At 41.5% G+C, this 17,914-nt stretch overlaps 1 protein-coding gene across 1 annotated transcript in view; it reads left to right on the plus strand.

Moving 5' to 3' along the window:
* Positions 1-11,425, plus strand: part of IRAK3 (interleukin 1 receptor associated kinase 3) — a 47,237-nt gene extending 35,812 nt beyond the window's left edge. The window contains exons 9-12 of the mRNA XM_079714187.1: positions 7,163-7,361; positions 7,692-7,754; positions 7,849-8,013; positions 10,483-11,425. Coding sequence (XP_079570313.1) covers positions 7,163-7,361; positions 7,692-7,754; positions 7,849-8,013; positions 10,483-10,998 — 943 coding nt within the window. The 3' untranslated portion in view covers positions 10,999-11,425. The remainder of the gene's footprint in view (positions 1-7,162; positions 7,362-7,691; positions 7,755-7,848; positions 8,014-10,482) is intronic.
* Positions 11,426-17,914: the final 6,489 nt, after the last annotated feature.

The following is a 17,914-nucleotide window of genomic DNA, read 5'->3' on the forward strand; positions in this document are numbered from 1 at the left end:
TGTGATCGTGGGTAAATTACTCAATTCCTTGAGGCTCAGTCTCCTTATATGGGACTAGAACCACTGTACTTCTTCCCAGGGTTGTGAGGATGAAATAAGATTATCTCTGTGAAGCACAGCCCAGGGTTTGGCAGTGAGTTTAGTTCCTCCCACCTAATGGAGACTCAGGTATCTCATCTGACCCGTCCTTGGACCCCCGCACAGCACATTGTTAGACCTCTATTTGGGTGCAGCTCTAATTATTAGAACTTCCTCTTTGCTGCACCGAAATGTGACTCGCCCATTAGCTGTTATTTTGGCACCGGAATTATCTATATACAACTAAAGAGAAGAAGAGATAAAATTCATTTCCTTTCTGCCTTGTAATCAACAGTTTCTTGATCTTTTACGAATAGCTGAATCAAAAGATGTTTCTTTCAGTTAACTATAGTAAATCGAGAGAACACCGAACAGGGAAATAGGAGGGCTAGGCTTTAGTGTAAGCTATTTTGCATAGAATGAGTCATTTCAACCAGCTGGGCCTTATTTACCTCATCTGAAAAAGAGTGGTTATACTTTTAGCAGCGCTGACAGATCTGTTTCGTCTCACATTCCATCTTTGATTGGTTGGTAATGACTTCCCGTGTGCCTTGTTGAAAGGGAGTCTGGGGTGGGTGGCTCTGAACTCAGTTAGTGATGTCTGCCAAGAATGTGGGAGGATGTTTCGGCAACATTTGGGCCACATACCTGCCCTATGCCCAGTGGTCTAAGGCTGCTTACGGTTTCAACTTCTCTTAATTTACAAACTGATTATATGATCAGATGTTTAGTTGGTATCTTCTATAGATTCAGCATTATGCTTCTGTAAACAGCAGAAGCTGGTCTCTGAGGGAGTGCCAAATCGAAGAGTGCAGGCTGTACAGTAGGAACTTGGAGAAAGGATGGCTGCTGGAATTCAGAGCAGTCGAGTGGAAACTCCACGGAGGAAGTGAATCAAGCTGCATAGAGGATTTGGATGATAATAAGTGGGAGGGAGTACTTTGCAGGTAAGGGGAGCAGCATAAAGAAGGCCCCCAGACAGCAGTAAGCCCAGTCTATCCTGACTGCACTGGTGTTAGTACCTTCAGCATGGCTGATAGGCTGCAGACGTGTTAGGGAGCTCAGTGAAAGCCTTGGGACTGAGTTTACACATCGTTTGGTCTTATCGTTGGTTTGACAGAGGAGAAAGCTGAGACTTACAGAGGTAGTAACCTGCCTCAGTCACATGTCTGTAGATGGGTTGAGGAGGTGGGTTCCACGCTTGTGTGGGTCCAACAGTCATGCTTTTATTAGGTGATTAAGCCTTTCTAGCCGGGGCTCCTGGGAGCATGTCGGCTTCATCAGCAAAGGCAGGGAAATGGGACAGGAGAACATAATTAGTATGTGCAAATTTGGGAATGTTGACCTTGGACTCCTAGTGAAAATGGCAGCAGGCGGCCGACTTTGGGGGGGAGATTAGGCCTAGTGGTCTGCATTCGGAATCTTCGCCTTGTGCAAGCAGAGAGAGAGAGTAAATGGTCTTTGAAGGAAGACACTGTCAAGGACACAGCTGCAGAACACCAAGGATGAAGCTGAGACCACATTTCAAAGGTATTTTCAAGAAGTCTGCTGGTTCAGTTACCCCCAAAATGTCTTAGTAATTTGAACTCTGCAAAGAGAGTGTTATAAAAACAAAATCCATTTCCAGATGGTGGAATTTGAGGAGGAAAAGGCTTGAAAGAAAAGAATCCTAAAGAGTTGAAGTCTCTGTTCTTGGCGAAAGACCCTCACATTTTTATTGTGGAAAACGAAGATGTTTTTGAATTACGGGATCACATAAAAGCATCTGAAGGCAGTAAACCTTCTTGTTATTTCCATCTTATTCCTTAGAGAGCTTAACTGTTTTCACATTTATGAATGATTTTAAATTGAAATGCATTTTATCCCCGGCATTTTTCATCCCAGACATTCATTCTTGTTAATGTTGCCAAAGTGAGGAGATAATCTTGGGGAACATTTCTAATGTTTCCTACAAGATCATGTTCTCTTATGGTATGGCCGTGTGTCTCCTGCCAAGTGAAACAGTCTTTCATACAAGGGAGGTGGTCTAGGAAAGAAAGGAAGGAAGAAGCCATCTGCTTAAAAATGAATTTTTTTAAAAATGGAAATTGATCAAATATATATGGCCGTAGTAAGTGAGTAGGGAATTTCCTTTGTGAGGGACTAGAAAGACTGAGTAGTTGGGAAGGAGGGTGGGCAGCCACAGATGGGCTCCCTCAGTGTGACTGCGTCACCCTTGCCCATGGACCCAAGCTCCTCCTGCCTTTACCCCCAAGACCTGACGTGTGTGGTGAGGCCACTGGGCTCCAGCTCAGCGTTTACCAGGGACCGAAAATGCAGGGAATGCACATGTTTGTTTGATTGATGGTTTAATTAACCAGTCTCCTCCCTGTCTGACATCACCCCCCTCCCCCGCCAAAACTACTTTTGTTTTTCAGAAACATTTTAGATATAGCAATTCTTTTTCCTCACATTTTTCCTATTCTCCCCCTAGTGGCTGCCTTCTTCTAAAATATCCAAATATGTTCATTTTTTTCTAAGGAATGCCAAAACAAATATTACGTAAATTAAAATTTTCCCTATTAATTTTATTTACCACTATTGTCTCTAAACCCCAATGTTCATTTATTTATATACAGGAATACATACATGCATGCACACATACATACCAAACAGTATGTATATTTTTCTCTCCGTGGTCTTAAAATATCTGGGAATATTAGTTTAGTCAGGTTCTTCCAGAAGTTCTCTGGAACTATTTTGAAACACAACTGATGCCTTGAAACTGATTAACCCAAGGGTGTTCAGATCTCCAGGGTTATCCTGCAACCCTCTGTACCTTTGTTACCTCAAATTGGTGTGCTTGAACTTCTAGAGACACCTAACCAAGTTCTGTAGGATTTTAAGGTAAGGTGGTGGATATAGGATGGACAGTGGCCAGACTACATCCTTGAAAGCATGTTTTGAGGCTCTCCCTGTGCATCAGGCACTCTGCTTATGTTTTCTCATTTAGTCCTTGTAACAATCCTGTGAGGTAAGCATCATCAGAACTTTTTACCTACAAGGAAGTTGAGGCTTAGGGAAGTTGTGCTAGTTTGGTCAGAGACGAAATTTCACATTTAAAGGAGGAAAACCCCTTATTGTCTGGGCCTAGGACTCACAAGACACCAATAAAGCAAGAACAAGCCATAATACTGTCTCTGAGTGCTGCCTAGGTCAATGGGAAAGAAAGGGAAAGCTGTATAATCCAAGAGGGGCATAACGGGTTCCAGCTTCGCAGAAACTGCGAAGATACACTGCATGCTGAAGTGGGAGAGGGTGTGTATGCCTTTTTCCAGTAATCTGCAGGTTGTCGGAGAAACTGGGTCTTCCCTCATCTGGTGAGGGAAGGCAAGACATCTGGTGAGGGGTGTCTTAGTGTTGCAACAGCAGTGACACAGACAGCAAGCTGTCCTGTTGCCTCAGGCTGCCATGGAGAGCCAGTTGGGTGCTCTTTATCTCTGGGGCCAATTAAGTGAAGTCTGGACTTTTCCTGAGAGTTGCCAGGTATTCAGGAACTGGGCTACTGAGCACCAACAACTCCCCCTAAAGTCAAAATATAGATACAGATTTTTAAAAACCAGTCATGCGCTTACATGTCAAACATATTTGCACTTAAATTCAGATCCTGCGTTACAATCTAGGTGTATCATCTTGCTTTATATTTAAGGCCCAAGGGCTTCAGCTTTAAATGAGGAGACAATGTGAGCAAAAGGTACCCAAAGAGAATTGTCCTAGAGACCCCTAGCAATAGAGAGATGAAGTAACATCCCCAGAATCTGAATACAAATTCACCACTTTGTGTGGGATTTTCCCCATCACCTTAATGTACCACTGCTAGTCCTTCTGCTAGGAGAGTTATCTAGAGAGGTGGTGGTCTCTCTGCTACAGTAAGTAGCCTTGTGGGAGAGAAGAGAAGAAACAAGTGGTAGAAGCGCTAAATTGAAGGCGTGGGCCATTGGATGTTTCTCATCTGTTTGTTGCATTCTGTTGTTACATGATTTCAGTTATTTTATGTTGTCTTTGTTTTGTTAGTCTGTTTTTACTCCTGTAGGGTGAATGCATTCAGTTGACCTGCAAGGTAGCTGAAGGCACCTTATGTTTGAACATTCTATTTGAGGTTGAAGGAGGGGAAAGAATTCAGGTACAATTGATTGTTGAAGGGCCTTTTGCAGTTCCCACTTTCCTAAAAGAGAACATCCTTCTTCCTCAGCTACCATTAACCTTTATTTAGAACAGAGTAAATCACTGGACTCAAAATTTATGTTGTACACTAAAGTCTGCTGGTAAACAATTTGTCTTTACACTTTCATTATTCAAAGTGTAAATGCAGTGCCCTGGAACAATTTCACATTCTTATTGATGGCTTCTCACTGACCCAAAGTCCTCTGTGTAACCCGAAGTCCTTTATTGTGTAACGCTGTGGTTACTCAGCTCACCTCTGCCTAACTCTTACAGAAGCATGAGTCACTGTGTGTAACCAAGTCCTCTATGTAACCCAAAGTTCTTTATTGTGTAATGCTGTGTAATGCTGTGGTTACTCAGCTCACTTCTGCCTAACTCTTACAGAAGCATGAGTCACCAGTTGCTGAAAACGTCCCCAGTTTTACTGAGGATCAAATAAATGGATTAGATTATGAGTGGTGGTGTTTCTTTTTTTTCCTTTTGTACTTAGAAAAGACCTATTCTTCACGGATTCTGTTTCACCAGTTCAGCTTTTTGCATTCTCTTTTAAGTTATGGTTTTATACCATCTTTAAGGCTAGGGTGGAGGAAGAAGAGGATGAGATGTTTGACCTTGAAGATCTGGCATTCAGATCTTTGCTGTCCTCCTCTTATGCTGAAATAAAGCGGGGTGGGGGGCAGTGGTAGGGCAGGGGAGCAGAAGAGAGCCAGGCTGTCAGGGTGGCAGAAGCTTGGGTCCTGGTAATGAGAGTTAATGAAACTCTCTGCCCACCCCACCTCCTGGCACACCTGGCAAATTCCTGCATTAAATACCCAGGGACTCTGAAATGATCAGGGCATCTCTGGAAGCCCCAGCCTTGATCTGAACAAGTGAAGTGTACACCTATGGAAGAAGTCATTAAGAACTAAATGTCTGTTCTTATCTAGAGCTGAGTTGAAGGTAGGATCTGGCTCTAATGTATTCCCCATATTCAGAGGTTCAGGATAGCTACCACTGTTCTCCAACTGAGAAAACGGAAGAACAGGTAAGGAGTAACATAGATGGTGCTGTGTGAGACCCCATCTGGCCTTAGAAACTGCCAGGTTTGAAATATCTGGGGAGAAAAGACCAGGCAAGGAGAATAATGAGGACTGTGCTTACTGATACAAGTCTAGAGAGCCAGGCCTTCTCTGACTTTCTCCTTGTAGGTACAAGGATCACGCAACAGGTAAAGGCCCTCAGCTTATGGACAAGGTGGGCTCTTTGGACCTTGAAACTCTCCTGCCACCTTTAGAGGAGGGAGAGTGAAATAAAGTTTAGAGCACATCTTTCTCTATCCTTAAAGGGCCCTGGGGAGTCCCATCATTTTGTCTGTTGTCAACTCAGTCTTAGACAAAGTCTGGACTAGAATTCTCAAGACATTAGCATCAAATCCTCTAAATAGAACTAGGACTCAATACTCTGAATCATAATAAGACCTGTAGTTCACACCTTAGAACTGGGGTCTGCCTGTGGGCCTACTTGTATAGGGACAGCAAGAATTTCTAGAACTTTCATAAGATCCAATATTTGTTCTAGACTAAGAATTTCTTCTTCTTATCCTATAGCTATTACCACTTTTACTACAAATATCCCATGTGGCATTTTGGATGGGCAGGCCCACTGTTGGAAGCTTTGGTTTCAGGGGATGAAAAGCAAGCTCTAGATAGCCCTAAGTAAAGTGGAAAAGTAGATGACTTTCTCACGATCCACCCACCTCTTTTATCAATATCCATCTGCTGTCTTATGAGGGGTTGCTAATCTTCATCCCAGCTACCAGTATTGAGCATTACTGTATGCCAGGCTATTTATATGCCCCACATCAGTTCTGTGAGTTCTATTTTTTTCCTCATCTCACATGTGAGGAAAGATGACATTGAGGCTTACAGGGTGAGGTAACCCACCGGCAGTCACAGAGCCAGGAAGACGCAGAGCTGGGACTTGCTCCCAGGTGTGTGTCCTGTGAAAAGCTTATCATTTCCCATCCTTGCTAAGACCACCCTTCAAAGATAAAAGAAGCTGCTGCTTATTCTCAGCTAAGATGTTAAGTGACTATTAAGGTTTTTATGTGCCGAGCAGCTAAAACTGACTCTGAGCACTTTGCCTTTGCCTCTGCAGATATTTATATTTAAAAAAAAACTCAAAGACAAAAAATCCATAGAGGTGGAACAACGGAATAGGGTTATTAGGAAGGCAGGGACTACCAAAAGTTTCTCAAATGACTGCAGAGCAGTAGCTCTACGCTGAGCATTCCACAGCACAGCCCTGTGCACATCAGACACTTAATTATAATCTGATTAAAACTCAGTTAATGGGGCTTCCCAGGTGGTGCAGTGGTTGGAAATCCGCCTGCCGATGCAGGGGACGTGGGTTCGTGCCCCGTTCTGGGAAGATCCCACATGTCGTGGAGTGGCTGGGCCCGTGAGCCGTGGCCGCTGAGCCTGCGCGTCCGGAGCCTGCGATCCGCAGCGAGAGAGGCCACAACAGTGAGAAGCCCACGTACTGAAAAAAAAAAAAAAAACAGTTAATGTTCTCACTACATGCATGTAAGAAGAACACAAGGAAAGCTGCTTTGGTTAACTTCAGTTTCTCCTGTTGACAAAGCATCAGCTTTATCCACCAGCTCCATATATGTGCCTGTAAATTTGAAATGCCTACTGTTCCTAGGTCAGGTTTTTGTTTTAGGTTTTACACAACACTTGGATTTATACTTTAAGAAAAATGAGAAAATGTCCTTTAAAAAGTTCATGGAAAATAACATATGGCTTTACTTGGAATTGATCAGCTATAATGGTGAGCTTGTCCTGTTTTCAAAATACCTTTATGATGTTTTTGTCTTGTTTGCCCTTGATCACAATTTCAGTGCAAACATACTTCTGGATGATCAGTTTCAACCCAAACTAACTGATTTTGCCATGGCACACATCCGACCCCACCTAGAACCTCAGAGCTCTGTCATAAGCATGACCAGCAGCAGCAGTAAACGTTTGTGGTACATGCCAGAAGAGTATATCAGACAGGGCAAACTTTCTGTTAAAACAGACGTCTACAGCTTTGGAATTGTAAGTACCAACTACCAGTTAACAAAGTAGAAGAGTTTGTTGCCAAGAATACACTAAATTCCAAGAATTATTTTAAAGGCTTTAGCTTTTAGACCTATTGATTTTCTGTTACTCATTGTCTTATACATTAATTTTGTGTAATCCATCAAGTAGTGAAATGTAAAGTCATTAATTAGAATGAACTGTATTCAGTATTGAGGTTAATAGTCATGACTAATTATGTGTATATATTTAATATTTGTAATATTTTAGTAATATTTATAATTAGTAATTATTACTATGTGTATAATATTTATATTATGTAACTGACTTTCTATATGTTCCTTGTAGGTAATAATGGAAGTTCTGACAGGTTGTAAAGTGGTGTTAGATGAGCCAAAGCATATCCAGCTGGTAAGAATTGTCTTCATCTCTGTGCCTATTTCTTGGTCACTTTTCAGATAGATTCTGAGTTCTCAATGACGAGTTTGTCTCCTTTTTTTCCTAGAGGGATCTCCTTATAGAATTGCTGGAGAAGAGAGGCCTCGATTCATGTATCTCATTTCTAGATAAGAAAGTACATCCCTGTCCTCGGAATTTTTCCGCCAAGCTGTTCTCTTTGGCAGGCCAGTGTGCTGCAACACGGGCAAAATTAAGACCCTCAATGGATGAAGTGCGTATACCCATGGTTTTATTAAAAACTGAGTCCATGGAACCATGGAAAATCTAAATTGGATGAATTGTGTACCTATGTGAATATCAATGAGACAAATGCAGCTTCCAACAGAGAATTCTCACCTAATAGATAGCTTTTCCAGATCAGAATGTCACATCGTTTGGTACTCTGAAAGAGGGTATTACTGGGTGGGACCAGGGCAACCACAAAACATTTAATGAAAAGACATAAGTGACTAATTTGGAGAGAATATTTTATTCAACATTCATGAAGAGATCTGGTCCATTAAGAATGAGGCATAGGGGCCTCCCTGGTGGCGCAGTGGTTGGGAGTCCGCCTGCCGATGCGGGGGATACGGGTTCGTGCCCCGGTCTGGGAGGATCCCATATGCCGCGGAGCGGCTGGGCCCGTGAGCCATGGCCGCTGGGCCTGCGCGTCCGGAGCCTGTGCTCCGCAGCGGGAGGGGCCGCAGCGGTGAGAGGCCCGCGTACCGCAAAAAAAAAAAAAGAATGAGGCATACGGGAATTCCCTGGTGGTCCAGTGGTTAGGACTCAGCGCTTTCACTGCCAGGGCCTGGGTTCAAACCCTGGTTGGGGAACTAAGATTCCACATGCTGTGTGGTGCAGCCAAATTTTTTTTTAAATGCAGCATGTATTTCCCTTATTGATTTTTTACATTTACTCATCTGTCCGTCAATTGAATCATCTAGACATTTATTTGTTTACAGTAAACAAATATTTAGTACCTGCTTTGCACGTGCCAGACTTTGGACTAGGTGCTGGTGATACAACAGTGATCAAGATACTGGATTGCTGCCCTTCAGCTCACAGTCCAAAGGGAGAGTCAGATCTATAAACATGAAGTTTCGGTACCAGAAAATAAGCATGATGATAGATGAGAACACAGGCCAATATGGGAGCATAGAGTCAGAATACGTCCCAGCCTATGAAGTCAAGGAAGCTTCTTTTTTTTTTTTTTAATAATGTTGTTACACTTTTTTTTTTTTTTTTTTTTTGCTGTGTTGGGTCTTCGTTTCTGTGTGAGGGCTTTCTCTAGTTGTGGCAAGTGGGGGCCACTCTTCATCACAGTGTGCAGGCCTCTCACTATCGCGGCCTCTCTTGTTGTGGAGCACAGGCTCCAGATGCGCAGGCTCAGTAGTTGTGGCTCATAGGCCTAGTTGCTTCGCGGCATGTGGGATCCTCCCAGCCCAGGGCTCGAACCCATGTCCCCTGCATTGGCAGGCAGATTCTCAACCACTGCGCCACCAGGGAAGCCCCAAGGAAGCTTCTTGATGGAGGTGATAGCTGAGCTATGATCTGAAGAACAGGTTGGATTTAGGTATTAAGGATGGAAGGACATTCCAGGGAGAGAATCTATACCTGCAAAGGCTCAGAGGTGCAGTGGATTCCTTGGCACCAAGACTGCAGATAGTCTAGCACCATGGAAGTGGGATGGTGGAAAGCAAAAGCTGGACAGGTTTAAAATAATAGGAGGTTCCAGGTGATCAAGGGACATGAATTCCATTCTAGGAATTTGGATTCCATCCTAAGTCTGTTGTAGAGCCATGGAAGGGTTTTAAACAAGGAGTTGACATAATCAGAATATAAAGACCATTGGCCTGGGAGTCAGGAGAGCTGTGTTCTAGGCCTGACACCACCAGTAAGAACTGTGTGACCTGCAATCTTGGGCCCGGAAAGGAGCTTTGCGATATATAGTGGAGGGAACGTGAAATTGGGAGCCAGAAGACGTGGGGTCAGGCAACAGGTCTGCTCTTTACTGGCTAGTGATAGTGATTCCCTTTTCTGAGCCTCAGCCTTTTCATCTATAAAGTGAGGGTATTAATGTTTGTTCAGGTTAAATGAGGTGATGTGTGTGAAAACACTTTGTAAATTATAAAGCTCTCTATATGTATTTTTTTAATTACATGTGTGTGTGAATGTATATTATTTTATATCAGGTTAATGGTTCTCAATTCAGCTGCATATCCAAATCAACTGCAAAGCTTTTAAAATACAGATCCCTGGGCCCCCATCTCCATATTTTTTGAATGACCATCTTTAGGTTGGGGCTAAGGGATCTGTATTTTAAGAAAGCTTCCCTAGGTAGTCTGGCATTTGAGAACTATAGATTGGGTTCACCATCCCCTGACCCCTTCCAATCCTCCACATATTAAGGCTGAAGTAAAAAATGATAAGAAATTCATCCAAGGTCACAAAGTAGTTGGTGGCAAATCTAGGCCTAAAGTCAGGTCTCTTGATAATCAATTTCTTTTCTACTTTGCTTCAAGTCAATTAATAACATGAAGGAGTTTAGCTAATCTTTAGTTCCTTCGCATTTCAAATTCTATAGTTGAACTTATTTCATGAAAATAAGAGAATATTCCTTAATAGGTAGACAGAAAAAAAAAGGTAAAAGGAGAGGTTATTCAGACTTCATTCAATGTGTGTTGGCTTCTTGGTTAATCAGGTCCTAACTGTTCTTGAAAGTACTCAAGCCAGCTTGTATTTTGTGGAAGATCCTCCCACATCCTTGAAGTCCTTCAGGAGTCCTTCTCCTCTGTTCTTCGATAACGTACCAAGTATTCCAGTGGAAGATGATGAAAACCAGAATAATCCATCGCTGCCTCATGATAAAGGTTGGAGAAAAGGGAGAACGACTCAGAAAACTCCCTTTGAATGCAGCCAGTCTGAGGTTACATTCCTGGGCTTTGACAGAAAGACAGGGAGCGGGAGGAACGAGGACAGTTGCAACGTGCCCAGTTCTCCTTGTGAAGAAAGTGGGTCTCCAAAGCATGCAGCTCCATCCCAGGACTTGAGGGCCTCTGGTGTGAATGTGAACCCTTCTGCGGAAGTTCCAGGGCATTCCTACAGGAGCATGCCAGTGGAGACTGGCTGTTCCTCTGAATTTTCCTGGAATGAATGTGAACAGTACAAAAAGGCATCAATTTCACCAGAAGATAAAGAAGAAAGCAAGTATTGCTGAGTCACCTGAGTACAGGTCTCATCTTGGGAAGACATTGTCTTTATCGGTAGTGCCAAGAGGATGATTGATGGTGAATTTGGGTAATGCAGATCAATGATCTGAACAATTCTATTCCATTCCTTCCAACTTGCAGAACAGAGTGGCTTAAAATTTTGTTTTAGCACGATCATTGCCTCATGATCAAACCTGGACTAAATTAGAATCATTCAGAATTACTTAAGATCGTAGACTCTGACTTCAGACAAACAAAACAATCAAAACCTACCAAAATGGAGTGGATTCCAGTGTCTTCTCCATCAACATCCACGTGAATCCTCAGAGCCTCCAGTCTGCCAAGTACATTCAGTTCAGTTGGATTCCGTTGTTTTCGTTTAGCTTGCTTGCAAAGGTCGTCAGAAACGTCTAACTTGTAAATGTTAATAAATACCGTACCTTTTTAAAGAATTGCCTTTTTGCTTATTTCAGTCAATTCTTAGTATATTTCTGTTCGTCCCTGTCAAGTCTGCCTATCTGAACAGGAGCCATGACATGCCCAAGATCTGTATTTCTGTATTTAAACTCTTAAGATAGTTTATCTCATATAATATTGACTATTATTACAGTTTTTTTTTACATAGAGACTATTATATCCTGAGTAGAATGTATGAAATTTTAATCAAGCAATTTTTGTTCCAAGAAAATGGCTGGTCATAAAGGCCTAGGTCAGTTTTTTGTTTGATTCCAACTCTGTGCCTTTACTCCTGGTGTTTACTGGATCTCCCCCTTTTGAAATCCTACCCAATCTTTCAGGGCCCACCATAACTGCCATCCTCCAGGAAGCTTTCCTAATCTTTCCAGCCAATAGTACTCACTTTATCAGCATTTCCATAGCAATTTCTTTTTTTTTCAATTTTTAAAGATTTTTAATTGAAGTACAGTTGATGTACAGTGTTGTGTTAGTTTCTGGTGTACAGCAAAATGATTCAGTTAGACACATATATACATATTCTTTTTCATATTCTTTTCCATTATGGTTTATTACAGAAAATTGAATATAGCTCCCTGTGCTATTCAGTAGGACCTTGTTGTTTATTTTATTTATAGTGGTTCGTATCAGCTAATCCCAAACTCCTAATTGACCCCTCCTTTCCCCTTTGATAACAATAAGTTTGTTTTCTGTGTCTGTGAATCTGTTTATGTTTTGTAAATAACTTCATTTGTATCATCTGTAGCAATTTCTTTGTATTTCTGTTTTATATTTGTCACTTTCTGAATTATATCCAAGTTGGCTGTGCTATCATATCTCTCTTCCTAGATGGTAAACACCTGTATTAGTTTCCTACTGTTGCTATAACAAATTATCACAAACTTAGTGGCTTAAAACAACATAAATTAATTATTTTACAGTTCTAGAGGTCAGAAGTCCTTGGTATTCCTTCTGAAGGCTCTAGGGGAGAATTCGTTCCCTTGCCTTTTCTAGCTTCTAGACGCTGTATGCATTCTTTGGTTCATGGCTTCTTCCTCTATCCTCAAAGCCAGCAACATGACATCTTTAAATCTAGATCTCTCTCTTCCTCTCTCTCTGAACTCTTTTTCATCACCACTTCCTCTTTCTTTGGCCCTCCAAAGGATCCTTGTGATTGCATGGGGCCCGCTCAGATAATACAGGAAAATCTCTGCATCTTAAGATCCTTAATTTAATCACAGCTGCAATGTTCGTTTTCTCCTCTAAAGTCATATATTCACAGGTTTCTGGAATTAGGACATGGACATCTTTGGGGCCATTACTCTGTCTATCACATTCCCTGACTGTGTAGGGTCCATCTCTTCAGGGTCTAGCATGTCATCCTATACAGAGCAGGTGTTTCCTTATAAGTTAAATTGAGTTACATTATCTCTGTGAACCCACATAATCAAAAATTCAGCTATAATAAACATTCCGGAGTAAATGAACAAAGTGGGGATAATGACTGTCTTTATGATGATGGACAGAAACACTCCACGAAAACCATTTCCAGAGGATTTACAGAATCTCCCTCTCCAGGATGTTTATAATAAAAGGGCAGACCTCTAGTTTTCTCTGCATCAAAGGAATAGGCCTATGATTGTTTTTTGTAGTTTTTTTTTTTTTGATAAGTCAGTACGGTTGAGTTAATCATAGTCAGATTGGAGTCCAGATTCAAGAACAGTAAATCAAAGAAGGAAGTCATCAGAAATCAGGGTCAGGTTAACAGACCAAGGTCAGAAACATGGAGCTACAATTCTGGGAGAAAGGATCTCATGGCAGGAAGTGAGGTTCAAAACACAATAAGCCTTAGCCTGATTGACAAGCCAAATAAAAGCCCCAGGCAAGCAGTTGGGAGAGGCCATCCCTGAGGGCTGGCCTGGGGGTACCTGGCTGCCCAGTGCTGTCTTCCCCATCTGAGCATGAAGTATGTGTTCACAGTGCTCCCAAACTGCCCATGTGCTAAGACTATCAGGGGAAAGGGTTGCACTAGACTCATGTGATTTTACCTCTTGTGACCTGTCCAGTTTGAAAACTCTTGATTATACACGTTAATCAAGGAATCAGTAAAAGCCTTCAACATTTGGCCTTATATATCGCCAACCATTCTGAGGCCGATTTAGCTTGTCTTATGTAGTCTGAAAGTATTTTGGCTGAATCGGGCAAATAAGCCTGGAATTGTGTGGAGTTGCCACTAATAATTCAAACGAGGTAATCAAGATAATCAAGAACTGACTCTGTGCTAAACTGCTCTTCACTTTGAATCTGAATCCCCCAGTACCTTCAAAGAGAGATCATTAAGGAAGCTCTGATTGACACCAGGCCCACACCATTATTCATCACATGTGTAATCCGTTGGTATGATGTTGATTTGAATTTGCTTAGTTGACTTAAAGCAGTGTTTCTCAAAAAAAAAAAAAAAAAAAAGGCAGTGTTTCTCAAACTTTAACGTGCAGCAAAATGACATGGAAGGCTTGTTAAAAACACAGATTGCTAGCTCCCAACCTATTACATGGGATTTTGCTTAGCACTGAGTAGAAGCTCTAGAAATACTATTAGTCAATGATCTTTTTAACTAGATCACCTTGCTAGGGTGTGACTATTTTGGACATCTTAAAGACCAAGTCAGATTAGCTGGCAATAACCTAATTAATGATATGGTAAGCAGATACCACTGTGGCTAGAAATTACCAGAATTTTCTATTGAGTGATCCAGTCCTTACTAGATTTGCCTTCTAGTGGGTGCGTTAATAAATGTTAACTGATAGGAATTAAATCTTGCATCCTGCTACAGGCAGTAAGAGGATACCTTTGTGGCTTCATGATGTAAAGACTAAGACACGAAGAAACCAATAATGAGCCCCCAGGTGTTTCCTCTGATCAGCAGACGTGAATTAGTAAAGAATTTCACTCATCTTCATCCTTATAACGCACCATGGGCAATCCTCTAGGCAGATCCTATTTACTTGATAGGTTTTTGTGCCATTTTACAATCCCCAAAACATGAAGAAAGTATTTTGTTGTTTTTGAAATTAGGTATGGGATTTCTGACATAATCAGTTTTATTGGCTTCCAGAGAATTGTTATAACGATCTGTGACCCACTGCATAATCGTGAAGTTTCATAAGGTGGTACATCAGCTTGTGTAAAACAGCTTTTATGACCTGAGGTATGATGAGTCTAGGAAGTGAGGGTTACGTGAGTAGCATTTATGAAGAATCAAGGCACTGTGTTAGCTACTAGGGTACCAAGTAAGGAGCAAACATTTTAGAAAGGATGAAAAGGCATCTACCCAAGTTAACTGTTCAGTGACATCTGTTATTTGAACCATAAACTATTGGAACCGAAAGTAAGGGCTGAAAGGGTGAGGAGGAGGCTTACCCTTTTTACTGTGCACTTTCGAGAGGGCAAGGAAGGTGTCTTGGAGAAGCTTCCTGGAAAGAGAGAAGGGGTTAAGAGAAATAGAAAAAAACACCCAAGAAGCCCTCCAGGATGGATACCCAGGGAACCAGGGGTCCACAGCTCTACCAGGCCTCTGCACAGCCCCACCTCTGGGGCTGGAAGGATGGGGTGAGGGCAAAGGGAACTGGGTCCAGAGCTGTGGATGTTTTTTTCCGTTTAACCTTTACAGCCACCCTGAAGGTATGAATCCCATTTTATAGACGAGGAAACTGACTCAGGGTGGGTATGTAACTTGCCTAAGGTCGTCCCAGATCTGGAGGAGCCAGGATTTGAACCCACATCTGTCTGACTTCAAAGCCCATGGTCTTTCTTGTACTCGACATGACATAAAGAAGCCACTGCAGATTCAAGCCCCTATGCAAAGGTCATTTGTCGATTCTAAAACTTTTCAGTAGGCACAGAAGCCTCACCATGTTTCCTGCCTTTTTCATTATTCTGTTCCTCTGCTTCAGGCACCCACCTCTGCAGTCATTTGATATGAGTTCAATGAATTCATTCATTTATTGAATAAATATTTATCGATGGCCTCCTTTGTGTCAGACACTGTTCTAAGAGCTGGGGATACAGTGAAGATCAAAACCAACAAAAATCCCTGCCCTCATGGAACTTACATATGAGTGAGTGGATGAACAGGAAATGCTGTGGGAGAGTTGTAATCTCAGTTCTAACACTAACCAGCAGATCTCCATGGGACCAGCCAAACTGAGTCGTCTCAAGAGTATTCTCCAGACATAGACCCTGGCTTCTCCACCAGCTCTTTTGTCAGTGTTCAGAGAGGTTTTCTCCTTGTCCTGTGGTATACCTCATGTCTCCATGTTAGCCTGTTGCTTCGCTATTAGTGTCTATGTCATACTTTGTGGCAATCATGACAGCACTTCTTCCACTGACCTATGACTTCTTCAGGGCATTCATTGGGCTACTGATGCCATCTTCAGCAGGCTTCTGCTAAGAAATTTGAAGCATCTACACATGCCTCACTGCACCATCACCCCAAGCTGGAACTGCCTGTTGACTTCTCTCTCCTCCATAAAACTGAAACTTCCGTGAGGGCAGAGGCTATATCTTGCTCCTTTTGGTATCCCTAACAGCTAGCACAGTACCTGGCACATACTATGGCCCAACGAATATTTGTAAAATGAATGAATTGAATAATCCTTCAAAACCTCTTCAGAAACATTGGTATCTAGTGTCTCAACACGGTCATCTAGATTGCACCCAAAGTCTGTCTTTCTAATATCCAGACTGTCATCAATCATTGGCTTAAATGGTTCCATTTCACCATTCTTGGATGAAAGTTATTAATTTCAAATATTAATATCTGTGATATCTTTGAAAAGAGGGATTAGAAATTGTATATGTTGCTTATAAATTTGCTTCATGGTGAAAAACATTCCCCAACCATGTCTACGCAATGATAAGCCAACATTTTGACAGGGAATAAACTGATGTTTGTTGTATTTTGCTTCCATCTTTCTGTCCCAAATTATTTATGTGTATGTGATGGTCCCTTAGATTTTATTGCAGGTATTTCCTTGGGAGGCATTTTTATTCCAAAGATGCCTACCAAACCTGCATTACCCACCAAACTTTCACTTAACAGCCTTCTCATTGATGTCATCTGCCTAATTGCAAATTTTTATGGTCATCTCTATAAGTAGCAAGAGAGTATTTCCAATGTTTTTCAGTGGCTCCTTAGTTTTAAAACTTTCTTATAGACGAATGTTAGAGGGTAAGAAGGTAGGAAGAGTGTACTTGCAGGAGATTAAGACTCAGTTAATATTGGTGTGTTTAGTACTGTGCTAGCTGCATTCACACATCATCTAAGCTATTGAGTTGGGTTCTGTTACTATAAGATCAAGGAAAATGAGGTTCAAAGAAGTTGACTCTCATTCTGAGTCACACTGATAGGGATACAAACTGAAAATTCTTTATTTAAGCCCAGGAAATATCTGCTCTGAAAAGGAGTAAATTAAAAAATTAAAAGTATCCCCTATTTGAAAATGAAAACAGCTAATAAATATGTTTTTATTATTTTTCATTATTATTAATTTTGTCCTCACAGATGGGCAAAGATTAAAACAATTGACAGGAATATGGGCAAATGGGCATTCTTATTGACTATTGGCAGGAGTGGAGATTAGTACAGCCTTTCTAGAAGGCAGTATGTCAAAATTTTAAATGGTGATACACTTTTACCCAGCAATTTGTTTAGGAATTTATCCTAATGAATAAAAATTTCACAAGTGTGTAAACATGAAGGCAAAGATGTACTTTTTAATGTTTGGATATTAAAATATTGGAAACAGCCTAAATATTCTTCTTGAGTTGTATGCAACTAATTAAAAATTGTTTAGATCTGTGTTTATTGCTATAGAAAATTTGTCCCTGAAATATTATTGAATGAGAAAGCAGACTACCGAATAATATGTTTAATATGGGCCCATTTATAACATTAGATATTTTAAAATAATATGTGTTTCATAGAGAAATCTTCGCTAAAAAGTTAATGATGGTTTCTTTCTGGGCTGTGGCGTTTGGGTGCTCTTTACTTTCTTTAGACTTTTATGTATTTGAAGTTTTTATAATGAGCATGTATCACTTTTATTATCAGAAAAAAATAAAGCTTTTTTTTTTTTTTTGCGGTACGCGGGCCTCTCACTGTTGTGGCCTTTCCCGTTGCGGAGCACAGGCTCCAGACGTGCAGGCTCAGCGGCCATGGCTCATGGACCCAGCCGCTCCACGGCATGTGGGATCTTCCTGGACCGGGGCACGAACCCGTGTCCCCTGCATCGGCAGGCAGACTCTCAACCACTGCGCTACCAGGGAAGCCCCTAAAGCTATTTTTATATTGGAAAAAAATGTTCTCCAGATTTCTACATTTGCCTGACTCTTCGCTCAGCTGTGCCCTTGGTAACAACTGGCAACTGGTAATAATGCTTTTATTCCAATGTCCTTTATTATTTCTGTCTT

The sequence above is a fragment of the Hyperoodon ampullatus genome (assembly GCF_949752795.1).
Source record: "Hyperoodon ampullatus genome assembly, chromosome: 11".
In the NCBI taxonomy this organism is placed as follows: Eukaryota; Metazoa; Chordata; class Mammalia; order Artiodactyla; family Ziphiidae; genus Hyperoodon; species Hyperoodon ampullatus.